Source organism: Macrobrachium nipponense, chromosome 32 (assembly GCF_015104395.2).
Source record: "Macrobrachium nipponense isolate FS-2020 chromosome 32, ASM1510439v2, whole genome shotgun sequence".
Taxonomy (NCBI): Eukaryota; Metazoa; Arthropoda; class Malacostraca; order Decapoda; family Palaemonidae; genus Macrobrachium; species Macrobrachium nipponense.
Window position 1 is genome coordinate 58,969,763 of NC_061094.1, and position 23,830 is coordinate 58,993,592.

Sequence of the window (23,830 nt, forward strand, 5' to 3'; positions counted from 1 at the left end):
CTTTTATCGGTTGCTGTCAGATGTAATATTTATCGATTAATGTTAGTATCTTTTGAATAGAGGCTTCTCACTCTTCATGTTTTGTCTTCAGCCAAGTCTTCTAGAGAGAGAGAGAGAGAGAGAGAGAGAGAGCTTTCCCTTCGACTGACATAACCAGAAATGACATCAAAATAGTACTTATGAACGTGACTATAAACATGTTTTAGGCCTGATTATTTTAAGCAAGATCTAAACCAGAATTATTTTCCCTAATATTTATAACATTCAAAGGTCTTTTAGGTAATTTATTGTTACATTTCACGCCTTCAATACAGTTGCTGCTCTGTAATCAATTATATTAAGAATTTATCATGACCGATTTTCCATCAATTTAAAAAATATATATATACATGAAAGTAAGTGTGACCCAGAATTATATTTATATTGGTCAATATATCTTATATTTTAAGGTATTTAAATTTGATTGTTATATTTCACGCCTTAATTTTCTTATTTTTTTTATTTTTTGCTTTTTTATAGATCAAATACCTTCAGAATTTTTTTTATATAAACTTATAAATACATCCATTTTCTAAAAATACCTAGATGAAAAGGCATCGACTGCACGTCAAGCTCTCCATCAATTTTTGAAGAAAAAAAAAATATAAAAAATGCACTAACTCTACGTCAAACCTTCCATCTATTTTGGAAGATATACAACGAATAAAATGCACCGACTGTAACATATTATTCGCCTATGTCTCTTTCCACTTTCCAAAGTTAGGATTAAAGTGTCAAAGGGACGAGACGAGAATATAAAATGTCCTGAGAAATACCTTTGAGGTGTCGTCATGAGGCCTCCAGGAATTCGTCCTCGAGTCGTATATGAAATGCTTTGTAATATTGCGTCTCTCTCTCTCTCTCTCTCTCTCTCTCTCTCTCTCTTATGCCTCTGTTTCTATCTCTCTCCCTGCCTTCTCTTCCCTCCTCTCTCTCTCTCTCTCTCTCTCTCTCTCTCTCTGTCCTCTGCCTCATTCTTTCTCTCTCTCTCTCTGTCTCCTTTTCTGTGTGTTTATGTCGCTCTCTGTCTTTTTGTGTTTATCTAGATAAATCTCTCTCTCTCTTTATCTGTCTGTCTGTCTGTCTCTCTCCCTCTCGCTCTCTCTCTCTCTCTCTCTCTCTCTCTCTCTCTTTCTCTCTCTCTCTCCCTCCCCGAAGACTTCACTTTGGAAAGCTGATCGTCTCCTCAGGAAGATTTGTGAAAGACATAAAGGGATTTCGTTTTCGAACTGCTACTTTCTTTTTTACTTTTTCTTTTTCGCTTTCTTTTTTTATTTTTCTTTCGATCGCTTCACCTTTCCTTTCCTTCCTCCCATTCAGTCAGATCCATTTTTATAACCTCCCCCTCTCTCTCCCACCCTTCTCTCTCTCTCTCTCTCTCTCTCTCTCTCTCTCTCTCTCTCTCTCTCTCTCTCAACTCCTTTCTTTCCTTTCTCAAAAGAAAGCAATTGTGATCCCAAGGGAGACGGCAGTAAAAGCGAAGTGCCACGTGTGTCCTTAGCATCAGGTTGAACGGCGGAAGGATTTAGAAAGGGAGGACTGATTGTATGTGCTTTTTTTTTTTTAACTTTCTTTTTACTTTCTTTTTTCATCGAGGGGGAATTTGCATCAGACTGCATCGTTGAAGAGATACTCTACGTAACTAGTATTACACTTTCTAATTGTTTCTAATAACTACCATGTGCTTTCTTTTCACTTTCTTTTTTTTAGATTGGTAATTTGAATTAGCTTGCATTATTTGAAAAGATAACTTACAATACGTACTTATATAACACACTCTATTCATAATTAGCTTCCATCTTAATTGTTACTATAAATTCACGGTTTAATTTTGAAGCATGAATAATTATCACGATCATCAATAAATTTAGTGCCGTAAAGATAAGAATAATTCTTTCAATAATTTATCTTTCTCTCTTCCTTGAAGGGGGAATTAATATGAGCTAGATTTCTTTAAGACGAACTTATATTACAGTAAGTAAATAATATATTGCACTTATAACTATTTGTGAAAACCTTCTAACAATAATTGTTCCTGTAACTTCACAATCTTATCTTTAAAGCTGGATAATTATATGGATTATCAATAATTTTGGTGACATATGTGTAGATATACATATATATATATAAATATATATATATATATATATATATATATATATATATATATATATTATATATATATATATATATATATCTATTTATATATATATAGATATATATATATAGATATATATATATACATATAGATATATATATATATATATGACTGGTAAAAATGTTCTGTAACAACAGAGTTCCATCTAATAAAAGGAGCCCATAAAAAACACCAAAATAGAGAAAAAGTACTATATTTCAGAGACTGCTGTCTCCCTCTTCAGGTAGATGAATGAGAAAAAGTTCACAGAAAAAGGTGGTATTTATACCAAGAGGTCCATCCACAAACAAGCCATTTTTAAGTCACCCCCGCTGATAATCTTCCTCTAATCTTCTTAAGGGTTGGTTGAATGAAGACGTTGTCGATCGCGTCCGAAATCCATCCTCCTTTTGAGATGTTTCATTACCTGCCTCTCTTTTATTAAGGCCGATTCCATCATTTGACTCTTGTACCGGCAGTTGCTGCTATAAATTACACGTGACAAATTCCAGTTTATTCTATGGTTATGTTCATTTATATGTTTGAAAATAGCCGAGTTCTGTTGTCCATACCTAACTGACCGTTTGTGTTGTATTAATCTCTGGGGAAGGGATTTACCTGTAAATCCGATGTAAGATTGGTCACAGTCCTGGCATGGGATTTCGTATACCCAGAGTCCTTTGGAGATGTCTTTTGTTGGACGTTAATCAGGGAGTTTGGCTTAAGGTGTTTGGGTAAGTAAATACAAAAGGGTTCGATTTTCCGAGGGGGTTGGTTATTCTCTTAATCGTGTCCAGGTGGGGAATTATTATTTTATTGTTGGGTGTATCTCTGGTCTTGTCTTTAGGGGGTCGGTAGAAAATTACGTTAGCTTTGTGAATTGCTTTCTCAATTATATGGTCAGGATATTTTAAAGACGAAAGTTGCTTGCGAATTAGTTCAAATTCTTTTTCCAGGAGTTCTGGGGAACAAATTCGTAAGGCTCTTAAGAAACAAGTTACTAGCTACACCTATTTGATAGAAATGTCATGATAGCTAAAGTAGTGAATGTATGAAAGTGAGAACGTTGGTTTTCTGTATATGGTAAATTTGTATTCTGACGTATCTCTGATTATTAAAACATCAAGAAAAGGAATTTTGTTGTCTGTTTCCCATTCAACTTTAAATTTGATGCTGGGCACTAATGTGTTTAATTTCGAGAGGAATTCATTGAAATTGCCCCACCTATTATCCCAAAATGTTAGGATATCATCCACGTATCTCATCCACAGCATGTTTTTGGGTTTTATTGCATTTATTACTGTAGTTTCAAAGTATTCCATGTACAGATTGGCTAGAACAGGACTTAAAGGACTACCCATACTACACCCGAATTTTTGCTTGTAGAATGATTCCCCGAATGAAAATACGTTATTAGATGCACATAATTCAACTAGCTTTATTATTTTGTCAAGACGCCAATGGGAAATGATCTGAATAGGGGGATAAATTTTACCCTTAAAAACTGAAGAACGTCCTGTACTGGTACTTTAGTGAACAAGGAATCTACATCAAGGCTTAAAAGTTTTATGTTGTGAAGTGGTATATGTGCTTCTCTGAATTTGTGACAAAAATCTTCCGAATGTTTAATGTGACTGGGAGAAAAAGTGCCTAAAAAAGGGGAAAGGGGGAGGCCAGCTAACCATTTAGAAATTTTGTAATTGAAAGCACCGGCACATGAAACGATGGGTCTGAATGGAAGATTGTCTTTGTGAGTTTTGGGAAGGCCATAAAAATAGGGTAATTTAGGATTAATTACTTTAAATTTCTCTAATAGTTCAATACTCTTTTTGTCTTTGCCAATTAATCTTACTTTCCGAAAAAAATTCTGTGGGAACGTTTTGGAGGGGATTTTTCGTCAGTTTTTCGTATGTGTTTGTGTCGCCCTAAGGAGCTGGTTGATTTTGTCAAGGTAGAAGTCTTTGTCCATTATTACGATTTTGCCGTCTTTGTCGGATCTACTTATTATAACATCTAACTTTTTTAGCGAGTGGATGGCTATCATGAATCTGCGGGGAACAGGATATTTCTTATGTAAGTCAGTTAAGCATTTAGTAACACTCCATTTTAAACATATCTCTTCACGGTTGTAGTTTTTTGTCAGATATGAATTTATCAAAAGCCACTATGAAGTCTAGGTTGTTTTTGCGGTCTGGCATAAGGGCAAAAGGATAAGCCTAAATTTAAAACTAAAATGTTGATTTACAGTAAGGGGGGTGGGGGGTGTGGATAGTTTAAAACTTTGTCTTGTTGCTCAAGATTATTCCATGCACTATTGTCTATTAGGTTATTTAACTTGCGTAGAAGTCTGTTGGAATGAGTCACGCTATTATAGGCAGCAATGTCTGAACAGAATGAAATCAGATACCTGTATATGTGGTCCGTAGTGAGGAGGCGAAGATTAGACTGGGTTCCATATATCACTCTGCGTAGTACGAAGATGTCGTTTTTCGTATCGGTGATTCTTTCCTCCAGGAAAATCTTGTGTGAGAGAGGGAGGGGTCCGATTGCAGAGTCCATCTCCCGAATCCGTACATTTTTGGTAGTACTTGTTCTTTGAGGCATTCTTCTAAAAAAGTGTTTTTGGTTTTTTCAGCCGGTGTAGTTTGATCAGTTCTTTTTCAAACTTGCGAAAAATTGGCTTGACTTCTGGAAGTGAGTGAAGAATCCTGGAAAGGCGGTTGAATTCCATAATGGGCTTTAAAACTGACTGGTAAAAAATGTTCTGTAACAACAAGAGCTTCCATCTAATAAAAGGAGCCCATAAAAACACCAAAATAGAGAAAAAGATACTATATTTCAGAGACTGCTGTCTCCCTTTCTTCAGGTAGATGAATGAGAAAAGTTCACAGAAAAGGTGGTTGGTTTATACCAAGAGGTCCATCCACAAACAAGCCATTTTTAAGTCACCCCCGCGATAATCTTCCTCTAATCTTCTTAAGGGTTGGTTGAATGAAGACGTTGTCGATCGCGTCCGAAATCCATCCTCCTTTTGAGATGTTCATTACCTGCCTCTCTTTTATTAAGGCCTTGATTCCACATTTGACTCTTGTACCGGCAGTTGCTGCTATAAATTACACGTGACAAATTCCAGTTTATTCTATGGTTATGTTCATTTTATATGTTTGAAAATAGCCGAGTTCTGTTGTCCATACCTAACTGACCGTTTGTGTTGTATTAATCTCTGGGGTGGGAATGGATTTACCTGTAAATCCGATGTAAATAAGATTGGTCACAGTCCTGGCATGGGATTTCGTATACCCCAGAGTCCTTTGGAGATGTCTTTTGTTGGACGTTAATCAGGGATTTGGCTAAGGTGTTTGGGTAAGTAAATACAAAAGGGTTCGATTTTCCGATTTCTAAATGGTTAGCTGGCCTCCTTTCCCCTTTTTTTAGGCACTTGGCTCCCAGTCACATTAAACATTCGGAAGATTTTTGTCACAAATTCAGAGAAAGCACATATACCACTTCACAACATAAACTTTTAAGCCTTGATGTAGATTCCTTGTTCACTAAAGTACCAGTACAGGACGTTCTTCAGTTTTTTAAGGGTAAAATTATCCCCCTATTCAGATCATTTACCATTGGCGCTTGACAAAATAATAAAGCTAGTTGAATTATGTGCATTCTAATAACGTATCATTCGGGGAATCATTCTACAAGCAAAAATTCGGGTGTGTAGTACTGGGGTAGTCCTTTAAGTCCTGTTCTAGCCAATCTGTACATGGAATACTTTGAAACTACAGTAATAAATGCAATAAAACCCAAAAACATGCTGTGGATGAGATACGTGGATGATATCCTAACATTTTGGGATAATAGGTGGGGCAATTTCAATGAATTCCTCTCGAAATTAAACACAAATTAGTGCCCAGCATCAAATTTAAAGTTGAATGGGAAACAGACAACAAAATTCCTTTTCTTGATGTTTTAATAATCAGAGATACGTCAGAATACAAATTTACCATATACAGAAAACCAACGTTCTCAACTTTCATACATTCACTACTTTAGCTATCATGACATTTCTATCAAAATAGGTGTAGCTAGTAACTTGTTCTTAAGAGCCTTACGAATTTGTTCCCCAGAAACTCCTGGAAAAAGAATTTGAACTAATTCGCAAGCAACTTTCGTCTTTAAAATATCCTGACCATATAATTGAGAAAGCGAATTCACAAAGCTAACGTAATTTTCTACCGACCCCCTAAAGTACAAGACCAGAGAGATACACCCAACAATAAAATAATAATTCCCCACCTGGACACGATTAAGAGATAACCAACCCCCTCGGAAAATCGAACCCTTTTGTATTTACTTACCCAAACACCTTAGCAAATCCCTGATTAACGTCCAACAAAAGACATCTCCAAAGGACTCTGGGGTATACGAAATCCCATGCCAGGACTGTGACCAATCTTACATCGGATTACAGGTAAAATCCCTTCCCCAGAGATTAATACAACACAAACGGTCAGTTAGGTATGGACAACAGAACTCGGCTATTTTCAAACATATAAATGAACATAACCATAGAATAAACTGGAATTTGTCACGTGTAATTTATAGCAGCAACTGCCGGTACAAGAGTCAAATGATGGAATCGGCCTTAATAAAAGAGAGGCAGGTAATGAACATCTCAAAAGGAGGATGGATTTCGGACGCGATCGACAACGTCTTCATTCAACCAACCCTTAAGAAGATTAGAGGAAGATTATCAGCGGGGTGACTTAAAAATGGCTTGTTTGTGGATGGACCTCTTGGTATAAATACCACCTTTTCTGTGAACTTTTCTCATTCATCTACCTGAAGAGGGAGACAGCAGTCTCTGAAATATAGTACTTTTTCTCTATTTTGGTGTTTTTATGGGCTCCTTTTATTAGATTATATATATATATATATATTATATCTATTTATATATATCTATATATCTATATATATATATATTATCATATATACATATATATGTATATAATATATATATCAAAGACTGCATATATATGTGTTATGATGTATATTGTCCGCCATGAGTATATCTTTCCATTACAGCATAAATGATATATAGTTAATTATATTACTCAACCTTTAATTCACATTTATTAACATTCACTTAACCCTACACAAACATCAAACCTACTGAAGATCAGCTATCATATAATAATAATAATAATAATAATAATAATAATATATAATAATAATAATAATAATAATAATAAAGTGGTGGACGGGTAGCGGAGACATGACACATCCACCCCCCTCCTCTTGCAAACCTGTTTGTCCGCCCCGGGTGGGGTGGGGTAGGCAGGGAATCAAGAGGGTAGGGCGATATATAACACATCCACCCTCCTCCTCCTCCTCCTCCTCCTCCTCCTCCTCCTCCTCCTGCAAGCTCGCTATTAAATAATTCCATTGCTTATTCTAGACTTATCTTTCTCTTCATCACCAAGACACCAGTATATTTCTATGCTCCTTCTTCTAAAGAGTGCCGAGGAATTGGAGCGTCTCTTCATCTCGTTTCTCAGGAGTCACTGTGTGAAAAGAGCATATTAAATGCTTGGCTTAAATCGCGATCTTCATCTCCACTTCGCATAATGGAGCGTCTAGATTTACTGGGCTCGTTCGCTGTCAAGCAAAGTGAAGAAATGTCATTACATTCAGCTTTTTTGAGATCTGACGAATCTGCCTGTAATGAAGACTTCTTGAGTCTAATTTACTAAAGGATTCATCATTTCTTATTAGAATAGAAGCATTAATTACTTGTTGAAATAGTGATAATCATTGTCATCATTATCTAATTTTGAAAATTATCATTCAGTGCGATGAAAAATGATGCAGTAATCATACGTTCAAATGGTGGTAATCCTTATCATCATCATTATCTTATCATCATTGTCATCTGTTAAGAAATTCACAGTCTCGTGAAAACAAATGGTTAAAAAAAATTCACAATTATATATTAAAATATATTTCTATATAAAATTAACCAAAGACTTTCGAACACCTGAACGGTGTTTCTCATCAGTGTAACGTTAAAATGTAAAGCCATTTACATTTTAACGTTACACTGATGAGGAACACCGTTCAGGTGTTCGAAAGTCTTTGTTTTATTTTTACATAGAAATATATTTTAATATATAATTGTGAATTTTTTTTAACCATTTGCTTTCACGAGACTGTGAAATATATATTGATATATAATTGTGGATTTGTTAACAATCATTGTCATCATCATTGTCATCATCATTGCCATCATCATCCTACCTCGAACGAGACTTCGCAGATTATCTAGCTCCTCCTTCAACTTATCCAGATCATCCCTGAGTTCTTGTCTCCATCCTGCCTCCTGATGTTCACTTGTTTCTTCCTCCGTCCATCCGCTTGCTAATTGCGCTTTGGAAAATGTGCCTGATTCAGAAACAAAGGCGTCAGAATACTAAAGATTTCATGGAGATTGAGGACTTATGAATCTTCCTCCTGTCTCCGTAAAGCTTCGAGCTTCGCTGCCGAACCCAGGTTTAGCTGCCAGGTTCGGCAGCAAGTCACAAAGCGACCCCCTTTGTCGCTAGGTTCCCGACCGCTTACACGGTTGATGACCTGCCACTGCTTTTCCGTCCGCACGTCGATTCAAAACAGGTCAGGAACTGCTTCTTAATCTGATGTTTATATTCTGCCTCATATTTTTACTTTAATTCTTTTTTTATTTATTTCCTCTTTCATTTTCTGTAATCAGTTCATCCCCAACAAAATTATTGTATAAAAACTTTTTTTATACAGTATTGTATAAAAACTTGTTCCAACCTGAGTTGCTATCAGTATCTTTTCTTTTCTTCTAAATAATTATCGGTAAGAAGTCACTTTAAACGTTTATTTAAGTGAATAGAATCTTTGTACTTCAACAACAAAATTCTATGGAGCTGAAAACACTAATATTCCCAACTAACGTGAATACAAGCAGAATACATCCTTTTAAAAGGTAAATACATTCCGAATTTAATACCAAAACAACAAAAACCCCAATATCCTTACCTTTGCGTCCAAATGAATACTCTTCATCCTCGGGAACGACTTTTCTCGTCCGACTTGACTTGAACGAGATTCCACGACGCTCACGAGAGAGACTCCCAAGAATAAGCCAAGGGATCCTCCTAAATTACTCAGCAGAGTATCCCACTGGGATGTCAAGAATAGAGTCAGAGAAATGCCAAGACCAGCGTCAGTGAAATGCCAAGAATATAGTGTCAAAGAAATGCCAAGAATGGTGTTAACAAAATGCCAAGATTATTTTTAACAACATTCCAAAAATAATGTCAGTGTAATGCAAACATTGGAGTTAACAAAATGACAAGAATAGTATCAGTGAAATTCCAAGAATAATGTCAGTTAAATGTGAAGATTAATGTTAACAAAATGACAAGAGTTTTATCACTAAAATTCCAGGAATAATATCAGTGAAACACTAAGAACCGTGTCAGTTAAATGCTAAGAATAGTGTCATTTAAAGCATAAATAAATGTCGGTTAAAAGACCAGAATAGTTTCAGTGACATGCCAAGAGTAAAGTCAATCAAATGCCAGGAACAGTGTTAGTGAAATGCCAGAAATATCACCAGTGGAACGCCTGAAATAGTGGCAGTTGAATGCCAATAATGTCAGTAAAATGCCAAGAACAGTTTCAGTTAAATGCTAAGAATAGTGTCAGTGAAATACTTAACAGGATGAGTAGACTGTCTATTTCACTGAAAGATTCTAATTGATTTCACTGTAACTTGAATCAGTGTTGGAATGATTTGTTTATTCATTGACTGGCTCTGATTGATTCCACTGTAATTTTCATTGAGAAGAAGAGTTTTGACAGTTGGTTCATTCACTAAATAGAAAATAAGTAGACAGACGAATTTGTAAAGGGAGAAAAGTGCGTAGAAGCGTTTCTTTCGTATTTGCAACCATATACGGAGTCGGGTATCTTTTATGTATGAGACTATGCTGAAAACGGAAATGCTCTTCAGAATTCCTAAAACATGAAGATTGGGTATAATTTTCCGACCAAATTTGCTTTATTATTTCAGCATATTCTGTACCGAATCACGTTACAAATTGCTGTCATTTATTTATTCTTAGAACCTGAAAACATCAGCATTACTGACATCCAAATCCGGACCTCATTAGCTATAATGACCAAGAGAAAAATCCAAGAGGTTTTGGCTTGAGTTTTCTGATGGAAAAGAAGAATACTGCTATTATTTGCATCACAACTGAATTTTACGACTTAATATCTAGGTACACTATGTTGAGAAACAACACTCAGATACCTACATGAAGGGTTGTTTCATTCTGTCCCATAAATAGTCTGATTCACCTTCTTGAACGAACCCTTCCTCATACTACACAAGTCTCTTATGCTTTGTTTACTGGCTCCGTTCAGTTCGTCATATACTCTTTTCGCAGTTAGAAAAGAATGAAGAGAAACGGGAAAATTGTGAATGGAACTTTACCATTTTAAAAACTTTTTTCCTCTACTCTGTGAATTCCTGAGGACTAGAATTTCTCAATAACTTACCGTATAAGTAGGACTCTCTTCATACAGTTCGTAGGTCGTCGAATCGAGGTAGAGATGCAAGTTGACCATTTCTGATTTACTGAGAGGATTGAAGATAACATTTTAGTATCGTGATCAGCAATTGATATTTCGTTGATAAGTATTTAATGAAAGTGAGGTAACAACTGAATAGAAATTTGAATCATTATTTCAGGGTAAGGGTGACAAAAATAATGTAATATTTACTGGAATAAAAGGGCGATTTTGATATCTATTAAACACGGCTGAAAGGAATATGCTATACGTAGCGTGGTGACAGTGCTGAGAAATGACACAGACGGTGAAAGATTTCAAAAGTCTTTGTTACAAGACAACTCTAAAAGTGACCAGTTGCCAAATGTAACGTTGCTCCAGTAAAAAAGGGCCTTTGAACTTAATGATATAAAAAAAATTGGTGGAAAATGCAAATCATTAGAATTTTTGTTACAAGAGAACTTTGATAGTGACCATTACCAAATGGAAGGCAATGCCAGTAAAGAAAGTCCTTTGAACTTTAGGAAGTATAAAAATGAGTTAAAGACATAAATCGTCAAAAAGATAAGTTCAATGTTCTGGTTACTGACTCAGAGTTAAAACTGCTGATCGGTTTTCTCCTGCTGTTGAGGAGAGATAAATACCTCTCGTTGACACGACTTGATGTGACTTGAGTTTTGTACACCATTTCCCTAAGGAAGAGAAACTTAATTTATCACGAAGAGAAATTTAAACATATTCGGATGTATTTTGAAGAATTATGGCTCAGAAAAGAAAGGAGAACCACGAGATACTTATGAAGAGCAACTGAAATATTTTTCAATGTATTTGAAATGAGTTTCTATTCAGGAAAATCATAAATATATTTCAAGATTCGTTCTTGAAAACTGTACATAATATGTATCTTCTCTAAATTAGAACTCGGTAGTAAATTAAAACGCAAACAATAATTACGGGAGAGAGAGAGAGAGAGAGAGAGAGAGAGAGAGAGAGAGAGAGAGAGAGAGAGAGAGAGAAAGAGAGAAATTTGATAGAATGAGTCTTGGGTTAAATGATTCATTATTCCTTTATAATAAATTGGAACAAAACAATAATCATCGAATTAGAGAGAGAGAGAGAGAGAGAGAGAGAGAGAGAGATAAGTTAAGTATGTCTTAGTTTTACCAGACCACTGAACTGATTAACAGCTCTCCTAGGGCTGGCCCGAAGGATTAGATATATATACGTGGCTAGGAACTTATTGGTCAACTAGCAACGGGACCTACAGCTTATTGTGGGATCCGAACCAAATTATATCGAGAAATTAATTTCTATCACCAGAAATAAATTCCTCTGTTTCCTCGTTGGCCGAGCCGAGAATCGAACTTCGGGCCACCGGATTGGTAGCCAAGCGCGAAAACCACTCGTCCAACGAGGAACTGAGAGAGAGAGAGAGAGAGAGGAGAGAGAGAGAGAGAAATTTGATAGAATGAGTCTTGGGTTAAATGATTCATTACTCCTTTATAATAAATTGAAACAAAACAATAACTATCGAATTAGAGAGAGAGAGAGAGAGAGAGAGAGAGAGAGAGAGAGAGAGAAAAAAAAAAATTTGATAGAATGAGTCTTGGGTTAAATGATTCATTACTCCTTTATAATAAATTGGAACACAACAATAATCATCGAGAGAGAGAGAGAGAGAGAGAGAGAGAGAGAGAGAGAGAAACTTGATAGAATTAATCTTGAGTTAAATTATTCTTCTATAAGTCATTACTCCTTTATAACAAATTGGAACACAACAGTAATCATCGAATGAAAGAGAGAGAGAGAGAGAGAGAGAGAGAGAGAGAGAGAGAGATTAAGGGGACTATGAAAACCATTTTTGAGGGACATTGATGATCAAAATCAAAGATCAGTGTTGGTAACGTTACACAGATTGCTCAGAATACGCATGAGACTTACTTGCACGCTTGCGGGCACTTGCAATCCAAATCTCCGCTCAAGTAAGCCTCCGTGACGATATCCATACAAAGTTCTGAAACCACAAAATACAATTAAGCTCTGTGGATTCCAATCGACTATTCCTTCTGAATGATCTGTTAGGAAAAAAGAACTTTTCCTGTTGATTATTCAAAGTCATTTTGACACTACCTTCGTTTGAGGGCAGCAAGTATAAATGATTATGTCATCGCAGTTTTCATTTGTTGACAAATGAATGATGGCTGAGGTCGTATATAACACGTTTTATAAAAATTATGTCTGTGATATTTATCGCTTCTTGGATGTGATATCTTTTTTATAAATTCAAGTGTTTGAGGCCATTTTCTCAAAACGAAGGAAAATCACATTAATAAATAATACCATTTTTTCAAAGATACAAAAAAATCACATTGATCAATATGCCCTTGTCTCAAAAGGAAGGAAATCATTCAAGTAAATATAGCAAATATACCACTACTTCAAAGGCTCAAAAGTTTTGCTAGTAAAGAAACACACCAATAAACACAAATGAATGCTGATCAAATCAGCCTCTAATAAACTACAAATTCTACAGTACATCCTCAGATTAGTGGACCACTTATACGAACGAGACTTACTCTGCGTAATGTTGAAGTTCGAACACCGCCCGCTCGGTTTTCCGGTCCCGTATTCGTCGGCTTCGTACACGGGACTAAGACCTACGTAACACTGGCAGCTCTTCCAGTACTCGTGTTCGACACACACCTGCTTGCATACCTGGAATCAGCGGAGGACGGTTTCATTAACCAGGTACTACAGGTTCAAGACACGTACCGCCTTCCCTGATTGAAGATGTTCAAGGAAAACCATTAGAAGTTTTAAATTCTCTCTAATTTCGTCGTTTTGTAAATTCGTGGGGGCGTTTTTGTAAAGGGTACTGAAATTGCAAAGGAGAGAGAGAGAGAGAGAGAGAGAGAGAGAGAGAGAGAGAGAGAGAGAGAGAGAGAGAATTTCATCCCTTTACCTACAGGTATTACCTATATCTGTACCTCAAAATGCTGTAATTTCATATATATATATATATATATATATATATATATATATATATATATATATATATATATATATATAATATATATATATATATATATACACACACACACACACACACAGATGAGCACTTCTGGAAAATCTCTCTCTCTCTCTCTCTCTCTCTCTCTCTCTCTCTCTCTCTTTGGGGGCAAAATTACCGACTACTTACCTTCGGGGAGTACATTAGTCTCTGCCACCCAGTTTCATTTTGAAAAGAATCTTCCGTTGACAGGTGAATGCCACCGTCATCAACCTGTCCTTCAGTTGATTGGCAGGTGCCATGGGGAGGACCAAGTCGCAGGTATGCTGTCTAAAAACGGACACCCCTCAGAAAGTTTATGAAGAATAAATCATTTTTTTTCGAGAATACATACATAAATTAGAATAAGTTAGAGAGTTTTTTTATATGAAAGTTTTCACTTTAAATTACAACTCAGTGACATAACCGAGGAAGACGAACGTAGATGATGATTATTATAGTTATATTCTTTACCCTGCTGATGCTGATGGAGGAGGTCTCAGGCCCCAGGTTGACCCCTTCCTCCTCCGGAAGGGCCAGAAGGCGCGGATCGTGGACCACCACCCTTACACCCAAATCGGGAGAGAGGAGAGATAACCCGGAGGGAACGTTGAGAGATAAGCGGAGTCCGTTCTGTCCAGACGATAGGAAATTATCATGATGTCTGTCTCATGTCATAAACTAGTTGGTGACTTGTTGCACACACGTCACAAACATTTTTAATACAAGTTGACTGATGTAAGGGAAATACAAAAAGTGTGTCCACATATAATGAAACATGTTATCATCAAGTTGGTGACTTGTTGCACACATGTCACAAACACATTGAATACCAGTTGACCTATGTAAAGGAATTACAAAACATATCATAAACAAGTTTACGACTTGTTGTACACATGTTACATACATTTTTAATACAAGTTGACTGCTGTAAAGGAAATACAAAAGGTGTGTGTCCACTCTATTATAAAACATGTCATCAACAAGTCAGTGACATGTTACACACATGTCAGATACATATGTAATGCAAGTTGGCCAATGTAAAGGAAATACAAAAAGTGTGTCTATGCTACATTAAAACATGTCGTTAATAAGTTGGTGACTTGCTGCACACATGTCACAAACATGTTTAATACAAATTGACTGATGTAAAGAAAATACAAACATTTCACAAACACACTGAATGACAAGTTGACCGATGTAAAGGAAATACAAAAGGTGTGTGCGTGTTACATTAAAATATGTCATAAACAAGTTGATGGCTTATCGCACACATATCACAAACGTTAATCAAAAGTTGGTATATGTAATGGAAATACGTACCCATCTGCCAAAGATTCACATAATCTCACCTTAGGACCAGACGTTGCGGTTTTAACTTTGGGTACTGACGGCTGGATCCCATCGCTGTCCTTTACCCTGGGGCCGTTAAAAGTATAGCAGGTGCCAAAGCTATCACTTGCCCAGGTAGTAAACCACCTGTAAGAGGAAAGCAGGCGTTGGGGAAGTTATTAAAGTAAAGAAAAGCTTGTAATGCAAAGGAAAGTATCACCACATCTCCAGGTAGGCAGAATGAGAGGATGGGAATTTTTTTTCGCTTTATACTTCTGTTGTTTCTTACTTCTTCTGAGAATATGAATCTTCATTCCGTCGATATTATTATTATTATTATTATTATTATTATTATTATTATTATTTATTATTATTATTATTATTATTATTATTATATTATTATTATTATTATTGTTGTTGTTGTTGTTGTTGTTGTTGTTGTTGTTGTTGTTATTATTATTATTATTATTATTATTATTATTATTATTATTATTATTATTATTATCCACGATCTTGTTAATTTTGTTGGGAAAATATTTTATTTACTTTTCAGCAGTGTCACGAGACAAAATAACTTGGGACTGGTACTAAAAGTAGTCGTGGTATGTTTATCTGTTTGTTTGCTGTTTGTATGTGTGTGTGTTTTTTCTTTTACAAGTTTTTTCAAGAAAAAACTTATCAAAAGACTGGCTTTGTAACTACCAATAAGGGATTAGATTCTGGGAGAGAAGAATATAACATTTGTGGAGAAGTGGCCTTTTGAGGATGAATTGCTCAACCTTGATTGAGGTTTGCTGTCTCGGTGCAAAAGTGTTGTTGTTGTCGTCGTCGTTATAGTGTTGTTGTTTTTGTAATATAGGTCAGAGTAGATGTAGTAGTAACATTCATAAAGAATATTTTCAGCCAGGCAAAATTGTTTTCATCCTCCCTGCAAGAGCCTTCTTTTCATCTCAACGAATATCACACTTATTGAAAAATAAGTCAAAATTTGTCTTCTTCTTGTTGCTCCAGGTACAACAGAGAGGTTCTCCAGCTAAGCTACGAGGCATTTCAGAACGTATCGTATCCGAAACTATATTTTTCGTCAAACAGAATTGTTGACGAAATTCCTTGATCTCTCCATAAACATTCCACGGTGAAGGCAGTCTTCCATGCCTCTGCTGGAAAATACAGATATTCCATAGAATGTCATTGAATATAAGGACGTTTATTCCACTCGAAATATCTCACAACTTCTGTAAGCCTCTGAGGAAAGACGCAAGTAATAATTTACCGTTTTCTTCTCTCTCTCTCTCTCTCTCTCTCTCTCTCCTGGATTTGATTATTATTTGCTTAATTTTCTTATACTGGAGAGCATTTTTTTTATCTTTAATGTGAAACTGGAAGAAAACAATCTTCAATCACTATAACATACATTTCATTTTTATAACAGTTTACTGACCTGGGTGTTTCATAACTTCCAAGATTTGATCCCCAGCAAAAGCTCACGTGTCTGTAAGTCACAGAAATTTACAAATTCCTATGAAAGGGAGTTAAGGGTATTGGTTACCCTCACGTCTCTAAGCAAGGCAAAGGATTTTCAGTTTCTGCTTTAGGGGTAGCGAGGAGGGAACCAGATTTTCCTGAATTTCGCTAAATTCGCCTTCCTTTCTCACCCACGACGTTCTAACCTCAGTTCCTACCCCGTTCCCTTCTATGCCAAGGCCTTCTCCCCTACCTACCCTGCCACCCAGAGAGTTTTGGGGGTAGCGAGAAGGGAAAGGAATTTCCCTAAATGTCCTTAAATTTGCTTTCCGTTCTTACCTAAGACGTTCTTACCAGGGCGCCTTCTCCCCTACCTCTCCTGCCACCCGCTCCCAGAGAGTCTTGGGCGTTGCGAGAAGGGAACGAAATTCCCCTAAATTTCTCTGAATGTCCTTAAATTTGCCCATCCCTAAACCGCTTCAGCCCAAGGGCCTTCTACCCTCCACCTACCTCCTCCCCAACGAGTTTCCAGTTAACTACCCTTGGGGTAGTTAGAATGGATCCGAATTTCACTAAAATCCTCCTAATTTCATCTTTCTTTCCTACCTACGACGTTCTAACACCTCAACCCCTCCCCCCACCAAAGAGTTTCCAGTTGCTAACTTTGGGGTAGCGACCAAATTTCTTTCACTTGGCCTAAATTCGCCTTCCTTACCTAGACGTTCTAACCCCTAGCCCTACCCCCTCCCTCCATCCCCGGGGCCTCCTTTCCTCCACCGCCTTCCCCTCTCCATCCTTCAAGTCCCCAGGTCCCTAACCAAACTGTATCCTTCCTCTCGGGCCACTAAATCAAGCCCGGAGTCCTTGGGCAACATTAGGATTGCATTCCTGAATTCCGGAGAATCGTTGATAACATCCTTCCATTGCAGCGCTATCTGAATTTCCAATGGACTCTGGTATGACAACTCTCTCTCTCTCTCTCTCTCTCTCTCTCTCTCTCTCTGCTTTTAGTGCTTACGACTACATGCTTTTAAAGTGGTTGGGGTCCTACTAAGAATGCAATTTACATTTCTATTTGTAAATTACCTTAAAGTAATCCACTTTCTAGCACCTAATTTAAATACGCATTTGTACAGTTCGTATAATATCTTAAACTACTTTCTACATCTATCCATCACCCGTAGAAACTTCTCCAGTAGATTAAAAACAAATCAGAATAAATCTTAGACCCTTTTAAGATTTTCTTCGCCACTTCCTTCGCAAATGGGTACAACATCAAGTTACCAAACCTAAAAAAAAAAAAAAAAAAAAAAAAGGAGGAGGACTCCCAACAAATCAGAAATATTTGAATTTTTATTTGCCCGACGCGAGCATGTAAATGCAAAAACTTGTTCCTCCCGAAGCCGTGGTCCTTTGACAAACTCGATAATAAATGCAGACGAAGCAGAATTGTGAGCCATAATCAAAAGTTTGGTCGAATCAAGATTTCGTGTGATTTTTTTTTTTTTTTTAGTGTCGAATAGTTTTGTGGCCGGGTTTATCCGCAATTGCCTTTGACGGTTGAAATCGTGAATAGATAACTGGTGTCCATTAGCACTAAAAACTCTCGACCTTTTCTTTTACAAAATGAAAAAAATCCCATTTTCTTTTGCCAAAAAATCACCTTTTTCTTAAAAAAAAAAAAAAAAAAAAAAAAAAAAAAAAAAAAAAAAAAACTTTTTCTTTTACCAAAGAATTCCTAAGGTAATATTCTAATTCCTAGATATAAAATTCTAATTCAAATGCCCTTATTGATTTCATTCCAGATTCACTACAATTCTTTTCTAGTACAAAAAAAAAATCCCATAATAAAATTCCATTTTTAAGATACAATGAAATTCTAATTCAAATACCTTTACGGATTTAATTTTCGATTCAGTATTTAATCCATAAATCTCTTGACAATATATTTAAGATATTCGATATAAAAATCGGTAAACTCAGTCGTTTTTTGTAACTTTCTCCTCAATTTCTGATTCATGAATTCAACACCGGTCTTTCATTACGTGAAGAATCCAAAATGATGTCTCCCACTTTTATTCCATTAACATAAATTAGGCCATGGGTCAAGACCTTTGTCTTTCTGAGATCTTGATTTCATTTATATCTGTTCAAAGTGAAAGATGATTTAAAAATCAGCTGTTTAAAAGTCATCAAGAATACGAAAGAAAATTTGACTTAATTTGTTCCAGTTTTTATCTCAAATGTGATAACATTCCTCTTCATAAACAAACACATTTTACATCACTTGTAGTCGATCAAGATTTTTACGAAGAATTTGAACTTAATTTGTGTCCAGTTTATATCCTTCAAATTGTGAAATAACAAATTTTTCCTCTTGTGTCATAAACAAACACATTTTACATCACTTGTAGTCACATTTTTGACATAACATTCTTCCTCATAAACAAATGTTTCACATCACCTGTACTCACATTCTTGGCAAAACATTACTATTCATAAACAAACCATGTTTCACATCCCCTGTACTCACATTCTCGACACAACAATCCTCCTCATACACAAGAACAATCCACATACCCGTAATCACATCCTTCATAAACAAACCACATTCCACCTCACCTGTAATCACATACCTGTAATCATAAACACACACATTCCACATACCAGTAGTAACATGCTTCTCCATAAACAAACCACACTCCATATCACCTGTATTCACATACCTGTAATCATAAGCAAAACCATTCCACTTACCTGTAGTTCACATTCCACTTACCTGTAGTCACATTCCACTTACCTGTAGTCACATTCTTCTTCATAAACAAACCACACTCCACATCACCTGTAGTCACATTCTTGACATACCATTCCCCCCTCATAAACAAGCCACACTCCACCTCACCTATAGTCACATTCTTGATCGTCAAAACTGCAGGAGTAGACCAGCTCATCAGATGGCGTGGCGTATTTCATCTGGTCTTCGTCAGAGGGCTGATAGAGATCAGATATGTCCTGGAAATCTGGTCTCTGCTTCAAGAGCATCATGCTCAGGGTTTCGTTGTCCAGTCTTCCCTCGTTCCAGTCGTCTATCCCTGAGAAGAATTTGAAAATTGAAGAGATTATTCATTATTTAATTAAGACTGAAAGGCATTTTTTAGGTCATAATAATCTATTCTTGAAGAAATTGAAAATTGAAGAGATTATTCATTATCTAATTAAGATTGAAAGGAATTTTTTTAAGGTGATAATAATCTATTTTTGAAGAAATTGAAAATTGGAGAGATTATTCATTATTTAATTAAGACTGAAAGGCATTTTTTAGGTGATAATAATCTATTTTTGAAGAAATTGAAAATTGAAGAGATTATTGGTTGCTTAAGACTGAAGGACATTTTTCTGGATGATAATTTGTTTGTGGGTCTGTTGCCAATTTAATCATACAGGATGCAATCCCTGAGAAGTAGTAGTTCAAAATTTAAGAGATTGTCAGTTATTTAAGACTGAAGGGCATTTTTTATGAGTGATAATAATTTATTTGAGGTCTCTTTATCAGTTTATTCAAACAGAATGCTATCCCTGAGAAGGTGAAAGCTGAAAGGATTGTTATCTATTCAAGAATGAGGGATGTTTTTTAATGATAATTCATTTGAGGGTATCTCTGTCAATTAATTCACGGGGATTGCCAATCGAAAAGATTTATAATGAATTACGATTAAAGGGCATTTTCCTGATAGATAATAATTTATTTGAGGGTCTTTCTGTAATTTTTTTATCAATATTGCACCTTTTTTCTTGAGATTTGTCATTAATCATTAAAGATTAAAGGACTTTCTCTGGAAGATAATAATTTATTTGAGGGTCTGGCTATCAATGTATTCCTCCAGAATGCTAATGAATTATTTGAATGCTTGCCTGTCAATCAATTCATCAATATTATATATTTTTTTCTTCTCATATGTCCTTCCAAAAATTGTGTGAAGAAGGTCGAGTATGGTAGAGGAATACGTGTAGTAGTAAGTGTATGAAGTGTATAGTAGCAGAAGTATATTAGGTATAGTGCTGTGAGAAGTTTATATTGACAGAAGAATATTAGGTATAGTAAGTGTATGAAGTGTATATTGACAGAAGAATAGGTATAGTAAGTGTATGAATTGTATATTGACATAAGAATATTAGGTATAGTAAGTGTATGAAGTGTATATTGACATAGGAATATTAGGTATAGTAAGTGTATGAAGTGTATATTGACATAAGAATATTAGGTATAGTAAGTGTATGAAGTGTATAGTGACAGAAAAATGTTAGGTATAGTGCTGTGAAGCTATTGATTGACAAGTTTGGCTCTGCTTGCATCATTCTGGGATGAGTTAGAGGACAAGAGAGTATAGGATAACGTTTGTGTTTTTATTTTATAATTAATTAACTGGTTTGTAATTGAATTTAAAAGAATCCTTACATTCAATTACGAATCATCTGAAGCTGTTGGCTTAGGAAACATAAAAGACATAAAGGTGAAAGTTGGTTTACTTAAGATGAAGGAACTTACAATGGGCTTGCCAGCAGACGTCAACAACTCCTCCACATTTGGAACACAGGAATCCAGGCTTTCCTGCGTGCTCTCTGTAGGCTGTTGAAATAAAAAAAAGGAGAATTAATAGCTATTCACTCATACACACAAACGCACACATTTATATATATATATATATATATATATATATACATGGTGTCCAGGGCTTCCTGCGTGCTCTATGTAGGCTGTTGAAATAAAAAAAAAAAAAGGAGAATTAATAAGCCTTCACATACACACAAACGCACACTTTATATATATACTATATAATAATATATATATATATATCATATATATATATATATTATTTACAGGGTGTCCATAAAGTCCCAGTACCATTACAAGTATTTATTTATTGTAATGGTACTGGAACTTTATGGACACCCTGTATGTATATATATATATATATATATAATATATATATATATATATATATATATATATTATATATATATATATATATATATATATATATATATATATATTATCCGACACCGCGCCACTGAGTGAATTCTGACGATGGATACAGCAAGGATTCATGTGAGAAATAAACAAACAGACTTCTAGAACGAGCTAACTTACTCTTGAGCGAAGTATCATAGCATCCGTAGTGGTCACAAATGACCCCAAATTGACACAGGACGCTCCATGTCAGCTCCTCTCCGTACCAACCTGATATGATAAGAATAAGATGATGATATAATAATAATAATAATAATAATAATAATAATAATAATAATAATAATAATAATAATAATAATAATAATAATGGAAATACATTAAGAATGGTGATTCTATAACTTACCAACGTCTTGATCAATAATAATAATAATATATGGAATGGTGAGTCTATAACTTACCAACGTCTTCATCAATAATAATAATAATAAATGGAATGGTGATTCTATAACTTACCAATGTCTTCATCAATAATAATAATAATAAATGGAATGGTGATTCTATAACTTACCAACGTCTTCATCAATAATAATAATAATAAATAAATGGAATGTGATTCTATAACTTACCAACGTGTTGATCAATAATAATAATAATAAATGGAATGGTGATTCTATACTTACCAACGTCTTCTCAATAATAATAATAATAAATGGAATGGTGATTCTATAACTTACCAACGTCTTGATCAATAATAATAATAATAAATGGAATGGTGATTCTATAACTTATCAACGTCTTGATCAATAATAATAATAATAAATGGAAATATATTAAGAATGGTGATTTTATAACTTACCAACGTCTTGATCAATAATAATAATAATAAATGGAATGGTGATTCTATAACTTACCAACGTCTTGATCAATAATAATAATAATAAATGGAATGGTGATTCTATAACTTACCAACATCTTGATCAATAATAATAATAATATATGGAATGGTGATTCTATAACTTACCAATGTCTTGATCAATAATAATAATAATAAATGGAATGGTGATTCTATAACTTACCAACGTCTTGATCACAACTTTGTTGCTCTGTGTTTAAAGAAGCATTTCTCCGCAACAGATGAGACATCTTTCTGTAGTGAGAGCTACACTTCATCCTGATCTCGTGGACTTGCCTACCCACCTCATGATCTCCAGTTCCTGTAAAGTTGTAATATTATATATATATATATATATATATATATATATATATATATATATATACATATATATATATATATATATATATATATAAATAAAAGGTATCTGAGGGAGATTTTATTCACAAAAGTTACTACCTTTCAAGGGCTGACTGTCCCCATCGTCTGTCTACCAGAAGATGGAGACAGTCCGTCCTTGAAGGCCTTATAACTTTTGTAAATAAAAGCTGCTTAGATACCATCTTGTTTATACACACACACACACACACACACACACACACACACATATATATATATATATATATATATATATATATATATATATATATATATATATATATATATAAATTTATATATATGTGTACTGCCCCGATGTCAATGTCCACGTTCAAAATAAACCGTCAGCTAATCTTATCTAAACCGAAATTCGATCTCCAAAGTCTGAATTTAATCACATTATCAAAATACAAATATTAGCATTCAGATGAAATGGCTTTGTTTGTTTGTTTGTATGGTGTTTTTGCGTTGCATGGAACCAGAGGTTATTCAGCAACGGGACCAACGGTTTTACGTGACTTCCGAACCACGTCGAGAGTGAGTTTCTATCACCAAAAATACACATCTCTCACACTTCAGTGGACTGCCCGAGAATCGAACTCGCGGCCACCGAGGTGGCAGGCCAAGACCAGACCGATCACGCCATCGAGGCGCAAATGAAATCGCTTTGGATAGCTGGCCACTTCATACAAAGCGAGACATCGGGTCTCTTTTATGTGAAATTCTCTTCTCCACGAAAGCACGAAACGCCATGCTTTAACAAAAGCCAAAAATGAAAAGCTGAACATTAGATATATACTTAACCATTTGCTTAGAAACCTGAGAAGTGCTTTTACATATCCGGAAGTCTCACGATATAATCGGATACTTTGATAGCAACCTGGATCGTTATCCTGGGATTATCATAACAAGCTGGATACATTTTCGTTTTGGGAAGGTCTAGGATTAAGGATGAAAATATAG

At 35.3% G+C, this 23,830-nt stretch overlaps 1 protein-coding gene across 1 annotated transcript; it reads right to left on the bottom strand.

Annotated features, from left to right (window-relative positions):
- Positions 1 to 8,480: 8,480 nt before the first annotated feature.
- LOC135207437 (degenerin-like protein unc-105) lies at positions 8,481 to 22,767 on the bottom strand. The gene is made up of 13 exons (XM_064239163.1): positions 22,674 to 22,767; positions 21,778 to 21,867; positions 21,175 to 21,255; positions 19,531 to 19,720; positions 15,182 to 15,308; positions 14,304 to 14,462; positions 13,980 to 14,120; positions 13,357 to 13,495; positions 12,722 to 12,794; positions 11,425 to 11,472; positions 10,769 to 10,847; positions 9,239 to 9,382; positions 8,481 to 8,617 (listed from the first exon to the last, which is right to left on the bottom strand). Exons 1-13 carry the CDS (start codon positions 22,765 to 22,767, stop codon positions 8,594 to 8,596), a joined length of 1,389 nt encoding a protein of 462 aa, XP_064095233.1. The 3' UTR covers positions 8,481 to 8,593.
- Between the last annotated feature and the right edge of the window lie 1,063 nt (positions 22,768 to 23,830).

Excerpts from the sequence above, each read along its gene's own strand:
- LOC135207437 (XM_064239163.1), bottom strand. The coding sequence starts at position 22,767 with ATGAAGTGTAGCTCTCACTACAGAAAGATGTCTCATCTGTTGCGGAGA. Across the intron at positions 21,256-21,777 it reads CTATGATACTTCGCTCAAGA|CCTACAGAGAGCACGCAGGA; the intron begins GTAAGTTAGCTC and ends TTATTTCAACAG. Across the intron at positions 11,473-12,721 it reads AAGTGCCCGCAAGCGTGCAA|GGAAATGGTGTACAAAACTC; the intron begins GTAAGTCTCATG and ends TCTCTTCCTTAG.